The 15,472-nt window shown below is 40.1% G+C and overlaps 1 protein-coding gene across 1 annotated transcript in view; it reads left to right on the top strand.

Annotated features, from left to right (window-relative positions):
- Window positions 1-9,674: 9,674 nt before the first annotated feature.
- GYS2 (glycogen synthase 2) overlaps window positions 9,675-15,472 on the top strand; it is a 34,431-nt gene continuing 28,633 nt past the window's right edge. Inside the window, exon 1 of the mRNA XM_010220046.2 lies at window positions 9,675-10,173. Within this exon, the coding sequence (XP_010218348.1) occupies window positions 10,053-10,173 (121 nt within the window). The 5' untranslated portion in view covers window positions 9,675-10,052. The remainder of the gene's footprint in view (window positions 10,174-15,472) is intronic.

Raw genomic sequence — 15,472 nt, 5'->3', positions numbered from 1 at the left:
ACAGAGAAGGGCACTTTTCCCTTCTCAGACAGAATCTTGTTTTTAAAGTCCACTCATTTGCAATGAAATTGCTCTTTGTCCCTTATCACATCAGTGTGCATTATTCACACTCACTAATGAGTAGGGTCATACTTGGCTTGTTGTACAGGTGCCAAATTGAGACTCACAGTACACTGCTAAATCTCAAAAAGAAAGCCTGAGGTCTTTGTATGACCTGGGAATTAAATGTCGTCTGGACACTCAGTCTACTCTTTCAATCCAGTTGGACCCTGGAGATTTTTTTGTGTGTGTTCATTTGATCATAGATAGCACAAGAAAGCATGGCACAAACTCCTGCTTCTTTGGAGATTATGCCATTAAGGAAAATCTCAAGAAATTTAAACAACAATGAAGTGACCTTGTGGATATTATGGTGGATTGGTTCAAATTTGTTAAAGAGGAATAAATATCTCAAATTAGGCAATTTTCAGATTTGGTCAACGGACTCTTCAAATTATTTTTGGTATCCTTTGGTGTTTGCAGGCCCTTAGCAAGTCTGTTCACTGTATTTTAATTGGCTTTTATTAGAAGATCTATTACATAATCATTTGACTTCACTGAAGTGAAGCTGTTGAATAACTTCCCTGTATACCCTTACAAAACACCAGACTATCACTTTCTCTTAATTGGAGTCTATCCACCCTACAGACATATCAACCATAAAAATTCCTTAGTACTATATTACATCGGTATGTAATCACTAATAGATATCTACGTGTTTCTCTGAACATAAAAGACTGACGTTTATCTTTTATGTTTTGTTTGTATACACCATGTGGATATGTGGACTTTGCGCTCATTTTATCGAGTGACAGGCAATACAAGTTTTTAGCCATGTTCCTTTGCGTCAAGGAGTACCTTGTTGCTTCTTGTTTCTTAGAAGATATTGAGGTTCTGTTGGGCTTGATTACAGTTGGTATTTGCTTGTACTGCCAGAAAGCAGAAGCACAGCAAGACACTTACACAGGTGCCGAGGACCCCTTGCTAGACTCGCATGAAGTAAGGGTAATAATGCTGTTTGGATTGCTGTAAGGAGCCAGCCTCCCTGTACCAGGTCTTGCATTTTCAGATATGTAAGTACAGAACAAATACAAAATACTGAGCAGAAAGTCAGCCTGACTCCCCTGTAAATGTCAAACAAGAGGCAAGTAGAAGCTGACAGATAATGGACAGAGGGAGATACTACTAGCACGGTTGTGCCAAAGGACCAGAATTCAGTCCTCTAAGTTATGCTCAGCCGCATGTACGTGCTTTGTACCCTTGTGTTTGTATCACAGCTTTCCAAAGGAAAAGGATGCTAAAGAGAAAGAGCTTCAGATTTCCACCCACATATCCAAAACTTAGAGAGATTTGAGTAGCATCCTTTTTTATTATTATAGCCTGAATAACAAGAAACTGTCTCTAAAACTAGTGAAACGTGAGCTCTGTTAGTGGCATTCATTCATCACCCAGACAAGATGTAGGCTTGTTCTGAACCCACAGATAGTACTAAATCAACTGTTCTTTCACTGCTCAGAGCATAAGGCTAGGACAGGGAATTGGAAGTAGTCTTAAACAGTGAAATTATGTTAAACAGAGTGTGCAGATGTAAAGCAATGGAAATATTTTATATATGTATTTTGCTAGGCCAGTAGTGCTTATATGACTTGAGCAGTAGCTATCTTAGAACTGCGGTTTGTGGTAAGTAGGTGATTGGTGTCTTACGTTACCCATTAGAGTTCCTGTTGCCTTTGGGTTATGAACTTCATGTCTACCATGCACTGTAAAGATGTGCTGCTCTCCCGAATTAATTGAACTGAATCGGAACAGGTAAGTTGCAGATTCTCCGAGGTACATGTAGGTTGAGCTCTCACTAGCAACAGTGTGATCAGGAGCAAAGAGAAAGGTAAGAGTCTCATCCTTACATTGTGGGCTAGAATGGCACAACAGCACTACAGGGAAAGGGCCTCTCGGGCCTACATCCAACTACCAGCATTTCATCTGTGAGCACTTCTCCTGAAACTCATCTCTGTGAGTCTAGCCTTAGGTGAGTCAAAACCTCCCAAGTCAGGTCTCTCTAAAACCCGCACCAATCACTGTGTGATTTACTGTGTTTGTACAAGCCGCTCCCTGAGATGCCACTGTAATGTGAGTTGTTACTCTGTGCAGGCAAATAGCAAGAGAGTTGTGCAAATAATTAACCTAGACTGATCTACTGGGCTGGATTTGTTTAGTGTCTGAAATAAAAAATTTACCTGCAGACACAAGTGAAAATGCAGTCTGTTCCAGGCAGAGGATATGCAAAAAAAAAAAAAAAAGAGTAAATATTTTTTCCTTATGCTTTCCTCCTTACATGTTCTTTGAATAATTTTGGATTTGTCTACACATTCAGCATCTGAGGTAAAAAATGCAGAAAATTTGTCAAAAGAGAATGAAAGTTAATGGCTATCAGCAGTGAAATTTGGTAGGTAACATTCATAATTCTTACTCTGAAGCATGTGTTAAATGAAAATGCCAGAGGAAGAAAAAAGGCACTTTGAGTGCAGCTTATGCTGCTAATTCTGTATTGCAGATAGTAAAACAGAAAAGGTGTGATGTGCAAAGTCTCTTCTCACTCAGCAGTCTCTGCTAGCATCAACAAGAACCAGGTATGAGCCTAAGAGTCACATCAATCTCGTTTTCCTGTCATATATGATAACACAGTGTCCTCATTCTCAGGGAGAAGAATTTCTCTTTATTTTGTTGAGTTTGTTTTGGCAATTTGTTCCCATGTAGAAGAAAATAAATGTTTTCAAGGGACTGTACTAGGTTGATTATGGTTGCCCTGTTAGTTTTTGGAAAGACAAAATCCAGGTGAAACATGGTTAAAATTTCTATATGTATCAATATTGATAATGGGACAGTAACTATTCCCGATGAGTTCATACTATATAGCATAGACGAATAAAGGGTAATACCGATTTCATCACTACACTTTTTTTTTTCCTGAGTAGTCTTTCAAAGCATACAAACTTGGGTAAATCTCTATTTGTAGACCAAAAAGTAAAATGATGCAGATAAGCTGCATGAAGGTGAATTGCCAGTGTTGCTAACACTTTCCCCAGGGTCACACATGATAAAAAGAGATGTACTAAGAACTCATACCTAGCCTGAACTTTCTAAAACTGCTGGCCAAATAAAAAAAAAAAAAAAAAAAGGACAAATAGCTCCTCCTGATCTAATGGAAATAAAGAACATTGATTTTAAGAAAATGAAAAATCAGAAAAAAATCATACAGAATACTAGGCAGTGAGACTTCAATATTCCTATGACTGCCACATGCAGCAAAAAAGAAAATACCACTAGTTAAGCCAACATACTGACAAAACTCTGTGACGGATAAATACGATACTGTACTGACCACAGAAAACGAACACCAAAGCTATCCCTGTGTGTGTACATCTATTAAAATGAGTGTGTGTGTGCACATGGGTGTGCATTTTAGTACATGTATCTGTGTTACAGGGGAGAATTCAAAACTCTGCATGACAGCAAACAAACAAAATTATGCATCAGTCTTGTATTTTATTTCCTAAGTTAGAGCCACATCAGATATCACATGGAAAATCGTGGTGTTTCTCAGAAATTGTGTTTATATGTATCTGCGTGGTGTTACACATCCATTTCCTAAAATAACCGGTGACTTTTTCCAGTCTCTAATACGTGGTGCCTGCCTGCACATACAGACAGGGAGGCTGCTCTCTCATAGAGTGTGGGCTGCATGGCAGTCCTTAGCAAAACAGGTTGCCTAAAAATGAAGATAAACTCACATCTCTAGGTACATGGGAAAACAGTGGCCACCATTCGTAGTGCGCCTTCTACACAGTCCCGCCCATCAGAAGGATACTTGGTCATGACTGTGTTTATTTTAAACTTTAAATGGGGCAGGAACTTATTGAGGCTTAATGAAATACCATGATCCTGCTTACCAGCCAAGATGCTCTTGCGTCCTTTCCCAAAGCAAAGTCCAAAAGGATTAAAATTAAACTTGCCTCCGAGGGATTGATGTCTCCTGGAGAGGTCTTTTTCACTCTCACTCTCCTGAATGAAGCAGCAGGCCTGCAGCGTCAGGTATGACAACCCCCAGACTGGTGTGTCACGAGGTCCATGTGTGTTTGGAACAACAGATGTACCAAATCCTACTGAGAAAACTTCTTCACCTGTTCGAAAACTCAGGAAAACCTAAGATGTTTTGTAGCCTCTTCTCCCTCCTGAACATTTCACAGAGTTAATGTACTCCAGGGGCAGTCACCTCCCGACCAGAGGGAACAACGCTGCACTCGTGAGATGTGGAGCACTCTTGGGACTTGCACAAGACATGGGCTGAAGGCCATCGCCTCACAGCCGGGACTCGCTGAGGCGATGCAGGCAAGCAGGGCTGTCCCTAGAGCTTTTCTCCTGGGGCTTCCTGAAACAGTGCAACAACTCCAGGTGACCAAACTCTTGGAAAATCTGCTATTATCTCTTCGTGTCTCTGAAAACAGCTTCATTCTCCACCAGCCTTGTGGGATGCTGCCATGTGAAAAGCTTTAAAGGTCACCAAAAACCCTCAGCACCTCCAGCATACTTATTCACACCTGTGCACTGCTTCTGCATTTCTTAAGTCTTATTAAGGAAAGTCCTTCGTCACAGCCCCGCTTTCCTTTGCGTTTCAGAAGCGCACAACAGCTTGGCAGAAGGCCAGAGCAGCTCACACTCCTCACCACAGAGCCTCTTTAAGGGAGGAGGAGACTGCTGGCAAACAACTCAGACACGTCCCCGAGGCAGTTTTACTTCATTATTCTCATGTCCACCACAATTTTGAGATATTTAATGAGGTTTGCAGACACAAGAAGCAAAAATTAAAAAAAAAAATTACCTTTTTTCTCATTAGAGTCATAAAAAACAAACATCACACTGTGGCTGCACAACACAGCAATAAATGGCAGAATACTGACATTTCCACCTTAACTTCTGGAAAAGACTTTTTCTTTTTTTGACTAACATTCCAACAGCTTTTGGCTAAATATAGCTACCGAATTTCACAAGTATACCTAGAAATACAGATATAATAATAAAACAGAGAGATAAATAATAATAAAACAGTTGGATCAAAGATATCTATATCAAAGAAAGGTACACCTTTAAAAAATAGACAGCAAGAGAAAAAAAAAAGAAGTTTCAAAAGGCAAAGAAGGAAGGGTACAAAAAGCAGAAAGGAAGAGAGAAAATTGTGATTCTCTTGTCACGGGCTTCTTCAAATTTAGGTTTTCATGGAGCAGGATTAAATAATAATAAGAAAATATCTTTTTTTGTTGAAGACAATACACAACTGAAGAAGTCATGTATTAATGTCCTTACTGCCACCTACTGCTCTTTTTCTAAAGTACACTGTATGTACATCAGTAACTGCTATAAACCACCATAACTCACTGACAATTAAACTTGACTTGACCAATAAAATGTTTATTGGTATTTTTAACATCTAGGCTTTGTTTTTTCCTGCAGTTAACTGAAGAAAACCTTGAAAACCTTTAAAGTCTATCCCAGATACTTTTCTTATTATAAGCTCCCATACATTGAGGATGTTTCTTCCCTCAGCACACTTTTTCTTTCCTTCAACCTGGGAGGCTGAAAAGGACTTTCCAACAAAAAATAATTGCTGGAGTGGTTTTTTGTTTGTTTGTTTGTTTGTTTTTTGTTTGTTTGTTTGTTTTCCTGGAGAGGCTGAAAAATCTGTGGCACGAAGACAACATCCAGGACTTATTTCCTGAGATGATGTGCCGAGATAATTTTTTTTTGTTAAAAAAAAACTACTTTGATCTCCCCAAGGAGTTAGATCAAAGCATGCAGAAGAGATAGCATTCTGGGAGGTTATAATAGTCTCAAAAACAGTTTTAAGCAGGGCAGGGTGCACAATATTGTCCCTATTTTGATAACTCCAGAGACCAGGAAATTTGGAAAAAAGAAATACACACATGATATGATTGCTCTTCAAAGATCTTTTGGGCTTGGCTTACTAATTATTATCAATATTACTTACTAATATTTAGTGATTTATTTTCTGTTCCTTTCTGCTATGGTTGAATACGTCTCCACTGCTATGTGCTAAAAGTTCAGCACCTATTACTGTAAGAATATAGCTCTTGGAGCGCTCATTTTGCTGTAGTTTTAGAACTACAGGCATTTATGACAGTAAACACGTGACTCCAGGTGCATCGTATAGACCCAATATTTAATCCTGGCAGCCTACAGATATAACGTACAGAGTCCTTTGCCCTCTAGCAGCTAGAAACATTTGCAGGGAAGAAAGTTTTTGAACTGACTGCTGGACCTAACTTTTCCTATGCACTTCATATGCCTTTTTTTTTTTTTTAACAAAAAGATTACAGTGAAAATGAAAAAACAAAAAAAGGAGGAAAGAAGGAAGAAAATAAGAAGAGTGATTCTACAAAAACCTTTATGCTACTTTAGGTTGGCAGACTTCAGCATCAAGTAACAAGAGCTTTGTTTAAGGTTTTTCTTGGGGAATATACGTTACTCCAATCGATCCACTCAATTCCCCTCTTGATTGTATATTTACTATCCCTACTGTCAAAACACACGATTGTCCTCTGTGTGAGACTACACCTTGAACTACATCAACTAATTCTAGTTGAAAATATGGCCAGAAACTTCAGAGATATAACTGTTTATTTTAAGGGCAAAAATGGGAAGAATCACCTATTCATGGGATCCAGTCCTGCAGCCTTTACATAGACCCAACGTGGTGAATGTTGAAATAATACGGTGCTGCTACGGATAGAGAGCAGTATGATGTTTCACTGCATCTGAATAACAGCAGCCTGAGCGCACTGTTTGTTTCACAATATAATTAATCTGTACAGAAAAGTATATTAAGTTTTAAGGCGATTTTTTCCGTCATGGGAAATCGCCATTGAAAGGTCAACGGGTGAAAAATCCTCTTTTTCAGGAGATTAAATATGAAGGGTTTAACGGACATACTATTAGAAGTGTCAGTTATAATGCTAAAATTTGACAAATTCTAAAGCACACACTTTTTAACATAGAGATCAAGACTGCTGTCCGAAATGCAGATTCAAAGTGTGGTATGCTCACATAATGACAAGCTCAGGAGAGACATTTGCTTATTTATTTTGGAGTTGCACAAGCCCAGGTGCACAAATCAAGCACACTCCCCACTTTCCTAAGCGTATTTATATACTTAGTAGCTTCCCAAGTACATCCCTCTTGCACTGATTGGTTAGTAATTTACATACAATTATATTATTGCTTACTCAACATTTTCAATACTCTGCATGCTCGGGGGAAGGGTCTTCACCTGTGTGAGGGTCTTTTTGACCTATGAGTTGATTTTTAGTATTCAAATGAAGACAGTTCACTTAAGGATACATGCACCTTGAGTTTCCTGCCAAGTTTTCAATGGGCAAAAAATGCATGCTTATGGCCTAGCAGTTGCAGGATGCCCTTGGTTAAAGAATGCCAAGTCCTCCCATGCTACCAAAATACAGGGACACCTGTTCTGCTTAGTTTAAACCATACAAATCAAACTTCATCAAGACCTTTACCAGTAGACATTTTTGAGCAGACTGCTTCTAACTTTCAGTTAAGGATACAGGTGATAGTCCACCTAGATCACCTCACTTCAGCACTCAACAAGAGGCACAAGCTGTGTTACTAATTGCTTTTGCCCAAAACAGATCCGACGTTTTTCTATCAAATTGCTCGGGATAGGAATTACAAAAAGCAAGAATGTGGGATGTTAAAAAACAAAAACCTATGATGGCAAACAAGGGCGGCCGTTAGAGGGCGGCCGTTGGAGGGCGGCCGTTGGCGGAGGGGAGGGGAAGGGAGGCGGCGCCCTGGCTCTGTGCAGCGCTGCTCAGCCCAGGCATGGGGGGCAGGTCATTTCCCTGCAGCTTGTTTCAAGCTCCCAGCCTGGTTTTGCCGTGTGCTTGTTGTGTGCTGAGATGGGCACAGCCCCTTTGTTTCCCCTCAGCCCAGCTGGTTTCTGTGAGATTGGCTGCTTTCAGTCTTCTTGCCCGCAGGGTTTCCCCGAGAGAGGAGTCTTGGGCATGTTTGATGGTTCTGGAATGAGACCTTCAAATTTAAAGTGTGTGTGTATGGGTGTGTGGCAGGGGGGTCTTTTAAATAACAAGATTTCTAAGCTATAGCATGGTCTGGTGTCCTGTCAACTCCAGGTAGTCACAGCTGCTCCAAAAATACTATTTCATGACTGTTTTTATTTTTTTTCCCTCATAAACTGATATGGATGACCACCCAGTAAAATGCCTGGGCAGGCAGCAATGCCTTCCAGCTGACCTAGTAAGAAAACATCCTTCCCCAAACGTCCAACTCAAAAGTAGTACAATATAGCCAAGCTTCACTGGTCTGTCAGCTTCACTTAATAGAAAGGCAAGTGGTGGGAAATACTCATTTTCACTTTCTCTCTCTCTCTTATTTTCTCATCAGTGTTGTGCTATTCTCTCTGATACTTGCCAGACCCTCTGTTGAGACAGATAAATTTTCTAACCTGGCAAAAAATCGTTCTGTGATTTGGGTTAGTTCAATGAACTGAATCCATCATCTCACTCATCAACTGGCTGCTCTTTGTGTAGGGAGGCCAAGGAGAGGTGTAAGCAGAAGATCAAGTCATTTTGGAGGCAATTAGTTGTGAAGATCGGCTCAGTTCTTGAATTATATTGTTATATTACGCCTCTGAGTGATTAGTGACATCTAATGCCTTCTGTTCCTTCTGGGCCGGATTTGAAATTTGTTTCCTGGGAATCAGGCTGCAAGGTCAGAGAGATCCAGCCATGCTATTATAAGGTCTGCACTTGCCAGCACAACTTTGTCCTCGAACATCCCAGAGACGCTTCTGCAGTCACAGGGAGAGCTAATCTCTCCTGAATTCTAGATTTGGGCAGGTTGCTTCCTAAGCTCAGAATTGGATCCAGCTTACACAGCTGCCTCAGAAACACTGCGGTCTTGCCCAGATGCATGGGCACATCTGCAAAGCAGGCAGCCACTCCGTGGAGCCTCGAGGGTCTCAGATTTTGGGATAGGGACCTGCCTTCCCCTGGAAATGAATGCAGCATTCCAGTTCTGTCTTGGAGCAAGATGGGGATATGCTGTTCCCTGCCTCACTACTCACCAGAAAAGACTTGTGAAAAGCTAAATGAGAAAAAAAAAAAAAAAAAAAAGGAAGTTTTGGAAATTCAGGGGCTAGGACTGCAGAGAAAACCACCAAGAGTGTGTGCCAAAGTATGGACCTTCGTAGCTCTGTTCATAAAAGCTCTCAGGGCTGCAGGGTTGCTCAGGAACAGAATGAAGCCGATGGCCTGAGGATGTAAGATGAATTAACTGTGAAAAAAAAAGAGAGAAAGCTCATGGAGTGATGAACTGATTAAGCAGGGGTAACAGTGTTTAACCAGCGAAGTCATCTAAGAGACGTCATGCAAAAGGAGTCTACTTATTCCACTGGTAAGCAGGGGATAGAGTTGGTCCATGAATGCTAACAGGAAGGGTGTATCTTGAGGGGAGGACTTGGAGGCTGGGCTCAAATCAGGGGCTGAACCCGAGTGTCCTCCCAGCTGGAGTTTGCTCACAGCAGTGCTGTGTTTACAACTGGTGAGTTTCAATTGCGGCTGAGGTGGTAGCTACTGGAAGCAGCGGCTGGGAAGCTCATGACTGATTTCTACCTCCCTGTGAGGGAGAAAACCGGCCTGACTCCAAAACGCTCCAGACCTTGCTCAGAGCGGTCTTAAATTCTTACCTCCACCAGCAGCTGCTTCTCAAGCCCTGAGGATTTTACTGAGCCAATTTAATGCTGGTGGTCAGACAGTTTAAACCCATTAGCTCCCAGCTCTCTGGGTAAATTTTCTGCTCAACGTGCAGCCAGACTCCTCCAACCAGGACTGCAGCAAGCCCCTACGGTGAGCAGACATTTGATAACTCCTGTGGCCTGTGTGGTGAGTGCAACAGGGCTGAAGAACATGCCGCTGGCTCGATCACTGTCTATGACCTCTCTTAATGGTCTTCCTCAGTGGGAGGATGAAGACCTGCCAGTGGAGGATTTGTTGCTCTTTGAAGTTTCTTGGGAAGTTGCCAACAAAGGTTTGTACAACATTTATGGGTGAATGTTGCTCTTTTCACGGGTGGCATGAAAGACCAGGGCGCAAAAGGCGTTAAGGGGAGACTTGGGAAAGGTTGGCTGCAAAGTTACTGTATTGGAGGAAGTGAACATCCACATGTGATCACACATGCTGTGTATGGACTGCATCTGCACGTGTTTAGATGGAATGAGCAGATATACAAGCAGATGTCTGCATCTTCGTATGTTTCACCACCAGAGCTAGGCTGCTTAGGCGAGCATCCAAGTGTAATGCTGGGATGTGCACATGTATGGATGTTGCTGTATATGTATTTATGTTTTACCTCCCATGCAAATCCTCTTGAAACCATAACACATAAAAACAAATCATAAAACAGGCATCACACTGAGAAAAGTTTATCAGTTCCCCTCTGTTTTCTGTAGTAGCGCAGAGATGAGGCCAAATTTGAAACAAGCGTAAACAAACATAGCTACATCGAAACCACTGAATAAAGAATAGAAGTCAATGACCTGCCATCTTTGTGCCAGCTGAAGCCCTTTTGGTCTGGTCTTTGCAAACATAGGTGGTAACAAACAGGGATTTCAGGGTTGGTGCATGTGCACAGTTTTGCAATCTGCTTACTAAATGCAGCTTGTCATACCGATTGTACACCGCTTGTCCTGTAAAGATCTTCTTGCCTCCATTTCTAATTCATTCATGATACTGTCCCCTTTCAGTCAGATGTAGTTCACTAATTGGGAACAGTCTACATTTTTTATCACAAAAATGAGCTTATAAGAGTAAATGATTGACCTCATATACTCATTGTTCTGGCAGATAAATAGAGACTAGTTAGAAGAGGGGATCGACCATCTGTAAACTTTAAACCCTAAAGGGAAAATGTATCTGAGGAACAGCCAGGGTTAGAGCTTATCTTTGTAGTGAAACTGGGCTTGTATTCTGTGCTATTTTTTGGTGGTTTCAGTCAAACTTTTGGAGCTAATTTTACTGCTCTTGGTATTTGAAGCATGCAGCATTTGTTTATTAGGCATACTGTAGAAGCAAGCCACTCGCAAGTAGATGGCAGCAGAAACCTAGCTGAAATCCAGGTGTTCTGTCTAACATCTCAGTGAAATCCACTGTACATATGTTTGGACTCAGTGTTATAGAAACCACACAATATGTTTAAGAAAAAGTAAAGCACAAGTAGATTAATCTACTTTGTATGTACAAAAAACAGTGAATCATCCATATAGCTCTTGTTGACTTCACTGAAACCAGATCAACTTAACACAGCTAGAATGTATTATTACCACATTTTATGGAAGAACTGATGTGTAGTTGATATTAATTGATATGTGTTATAATTAATTTAAACAGAAGGTTTAAAATATATCACTTGCAACACCCCTATATCAAACCAGAGTTGACTGAGTTAATCAAAGCAAACAATTCCCTTTCTAGGGTTGGATCTTTGTTCAAATTTTTCATTAACCAAGCCTGACTGGAAGCACTTGTAGGGAAATATATATATATATATATATATATATATATATGCACATTTCAGCTTATTTTTCTGAAACTATTTGTTCTAAGGTTTTTTTCCATGCAATTGAATGTCTAAGCCACGTGGTGAGATAGTGTTTCCTCATAATCTAACCTTTTATAAACAGTTCCTGGAATATGTTAGGGCACTGTGTCTCTTAGGAGAGAGAGTGGCTGCAAAATACAGGGTGGGTCGTTACAGGAGATATATAGGCTTAGAAAATAACAGCTTACACTGAATCTTTCCTGCCTTCTGTAGCATAGGGAAGAACTGTTTATTTGACTAGGAGGCTGATCCCACATTGATTTAGTATTGCTATTTGCTTTAGTGTTTTAGTTTTAACAATGTTATATATATTGCTGATAAAGAGGAAAGATGAGCATTGGCTGGGTTTATTGCCTGTCAGGCTGATTTTGATCCCTTACATGAAAATTTATTTCCTCGTTTCCGACAACACAAGGATGTAATCAGAGTATTTCAGCATGGAGTTGCTTTGCACTGCTCATGTGCTGTAAAGCTGCTCTCTACAGGAGAGAGCTTGAGGCTTTATATTAACTTTGTGTACATCCCTCGGTATTTGGCTATGGGTTATTTTCCCTCTTGACCAGTGCTGCTTTTTAGTGATTTTTTTTTCACAACAATAAGACTAAATCCTTTTTCTCTGTCAGGAACATGCTACAGGAGCTCACATACAGCCATCTATCTGCACATTAGTACGTGGTGCCCTTTATAAGTAGCTCAGCTGTTTTCTGAACCTCTGAAGTATATTCTCTTTCAGCGTATGAGAATGATGGAGTCCTTCAAACTGAAACACACTGTGTAACCAGATGTCATTTCCATCTTAGCAGATGGAACAGTAATGGTGTCCTTTTCTCTTCTTAAGCCTGGTTCTTTTAACACAAGCTTCAAACAGGCAGGACTTTCTACTTCTTCATGCTTCCTTTTCATATCCTCTAAGGTAGTAAACTTTGACCTATGTATTTGAAAACATTGGCACCTCAGTTACTCTTCTTTCTGCTTTGCTTGCATCCTCTATCTGAGGAAGCAACAGCAAGGTAGCTGAAGGAGAGAATGGGAAATAAAAAGGCTTACTTGCAAGTGTCAGTGTTCCACCTCCTCCTCTCTGAATCACATGAACAGGAACTTGCCACGTAAAACATGAGCACAGCACTGAAACGATCTTCCTCTGAAATTCCCCGGTCAAAGAGCTGGAGAAAGGATATTTGGTGATACAAGATTTTTCTCACTGTATTTGACTGTCTTGTTCTGCAAAGAGGCTCTGTTGTGTTTCTGTGGTCAAGGGAGTTAAAAAGCAGGCAGGACAGAGCTCCAGTGCACTGCAGTGTAGCTTCTCCTACAGCTATATTTTTCGCACTCCTTTTTCGTCCTCTTCTGGCCAGCCTGCTCCAGTGAAGCCAGGTCTAGTCATATGTCTGTACCAGAGAGGGACTGGTTTCCTGTAAGGACAGGAGCACATACCAACTGTTTATAAGCTATGTAGATCTAGTGTCCAAAGCCCTACAGATAGAAACTCTCAAGAGGGAGCAGCCAAAGGCTAATAGAGGAGAATGGAGACTGCTGCAGCATTCCTGGAAATTTTTCACAGTGATCTTTTTTCCTTGCTCTATCCTCTTCAACCTCTTCTAAATGTTTTCCGACTGAAAATGGAAGCGTTTAATCTGGCCGGGGGACAAGAGAAATCTAATGCTGTTAGTAGCCATAACAATTAGCTTGAGGTAGTTTTATTTTTTTTTTCTAATATGTTAATGAGAAGAGCTGAGAATTCTGAAAAACAGATCGCTGTTTTACAAAGGTGTCTTAAAAATCATTCCATCCAGCTAAGTCTACTTCTGCCTAATTCCATCCAGCTAAGTCTACTTCTGCCTAATGTTCTCCGGAGTAATATGATACGGGAACACTGTTATTGATTCACAGTCCTTTAATTTACTTGAATAGTTCTGATGTTTAGTCTATATTAGAAATTCTGAAGTACCGCTTGTTTTTGAAATATGCAATGGTAACAAAGCAACTGAACTTGAAATGGTAGAAGCAGAAAGCAGCAGAAGTGGTACAGGTAGCTTTAGGGATAAATTTATAGTAATGGTAAAATCATTTTAAAATATTCAAAGGTTTAAAAATAGTTCTGTGAATTATTCTCAGAAAATGTTTTATTTTCATCTTCTACTTTGTAAAAAGGTTCAAACTTCTTTAAATAGACAAAATTCTATTTTTGCAAACATTTTAGTTCCCTTTTCCACAACAGTTTACTTTTCCATGTAAAAAGGGGAAGCAGAAGAAAGGGAAGGTTTGTTATTGATTTTCTTTTTAACTTCATTTCCTTTATTCAGACAGGGAAAGTTCAAAATAAATTTTAAAAGAAATGATACCAGGATTTCTTTCTTGACATTTTAAATTTTTAAAAAAGTTAAAATATTTGAGTAAAACATTATCGTGGCGGTCAAAACACTTAACCAAACCTTCACCCACGTTTGACTGCTGGTTCCCTATCCAACCCAAATCTCTCCTCTCCTGATATTGATAATTGCGTCATTCCTCATTACGTCTTTTATTTTTTGTTTGAAAACCTTAAAAGTCTGTATTCAACTTACTTCCCTTTTTTCTGTGAAGGTGTACTATCTAACTCCTTAAAGTGTCATATTAAGGAAAAAACGGGAGGTTAACCAAATCGTTGGAATATATGTAAACTCTGATAGAATTCTTAAATTATACACCTTGAGCCTTAACTCTGTTACTGGGTAGGATGTGCTATGCATTGCTATGCACACAAGTGTCTCCAGTGAATTCAAAGAACCTGAGGAGGCTCGAGAGGAACTTCCAATGACATGAGCAAATATAAGCTATCTCTTCACAGTATACAATGTGTGTTCCTCAAATTTGTTTTAGGAAAATGTAATTTCCAAAGTCAATACCTTATTCTAGATGTTGCTCTGTTCTTCTCTCAATGTCTTTAAGGTGTATCCAGCAGTGGCCACAGCTTAGTTTTCCCTCTTCCTCCCATTAAAGCTCATGCAGAGCCTTGTCCTATGAGTCATATTTCCACAGCAACAGAGAAGACAAAAGGAAGTTTGTTGAGCCATGCAGACCAGACCTTTTATTGCAGCTATTTTTGAAAAGTCTGCACAGCCTTTATAAGGACTTTTCGTGACATTTCTGGCAAAAAAGTGTCCTGAAGTGTTTTTTTTTTTTTTTTTTGCTGTCATTGTTTCTACCTCACAGTGAAACATTGAAATGGTAGAGCATTTCTTCCCACTGTTACCCTCAGAATCCTGAAACTCTTCCCTGTCTCTCTTAGGCTTTTATGGGATATAAGTTCTGACTTGTTTTATCATCTTAGAAATATTGTATTTTCACTTGGGTGTGATGGTAAATAAATACTGCTGTGACATGCATGTGGCCAACTTACAATGGCATTTATCTTGAGCTACGTAGCAAGCAAAATCATTGTTTTCAGCTGCTGAGAAAGGAATGCATTCAGTCAAATATGATGACTTACGAATTCAGTGATCTGGAGTGATGTCTCATAGGCTCTGAGGAGATAGATCATTTCTTTTCAAAGGCACTTTCATCTCTCCTTGCCGCAGTCTTCAATCGTTTTCCCTAAGGGAAAAACCTCTTCTGCCAGAGGGCTGAATAGGCCTACATATATCTTTGGCAGGACCCACTTGAGGACACACAGTGATAGTCTGGAGCGCAGTCATGGTAGAGAATGATGACTATAGGTTATTTTCTTAGCCTTCTGGTCCTAATGAAATGT

The sequence above is a fragment of the Tinamus guttatus genome, unplaced genomic scaffold (assembly GCF_059628265.1).
Source record: "Tinamus guttatus ecotype Peru unplaced genomic scaffold, ASM5962826v1 Tinamus_guttatus_pri_ptg000308l, whole genome shotgun sequence".
Lineage (NCBI taxonomy): Eukaryota > Metazoa > Chordata > Aves > Tinamiformes > Tinamidae > Tinamus > Tinamus guttatus.
The sequence above is the reverse complement of the archived record's forward strand: the minus strand, read 5'-3'. Positions and strand labels throughout refer to the sequence as shown.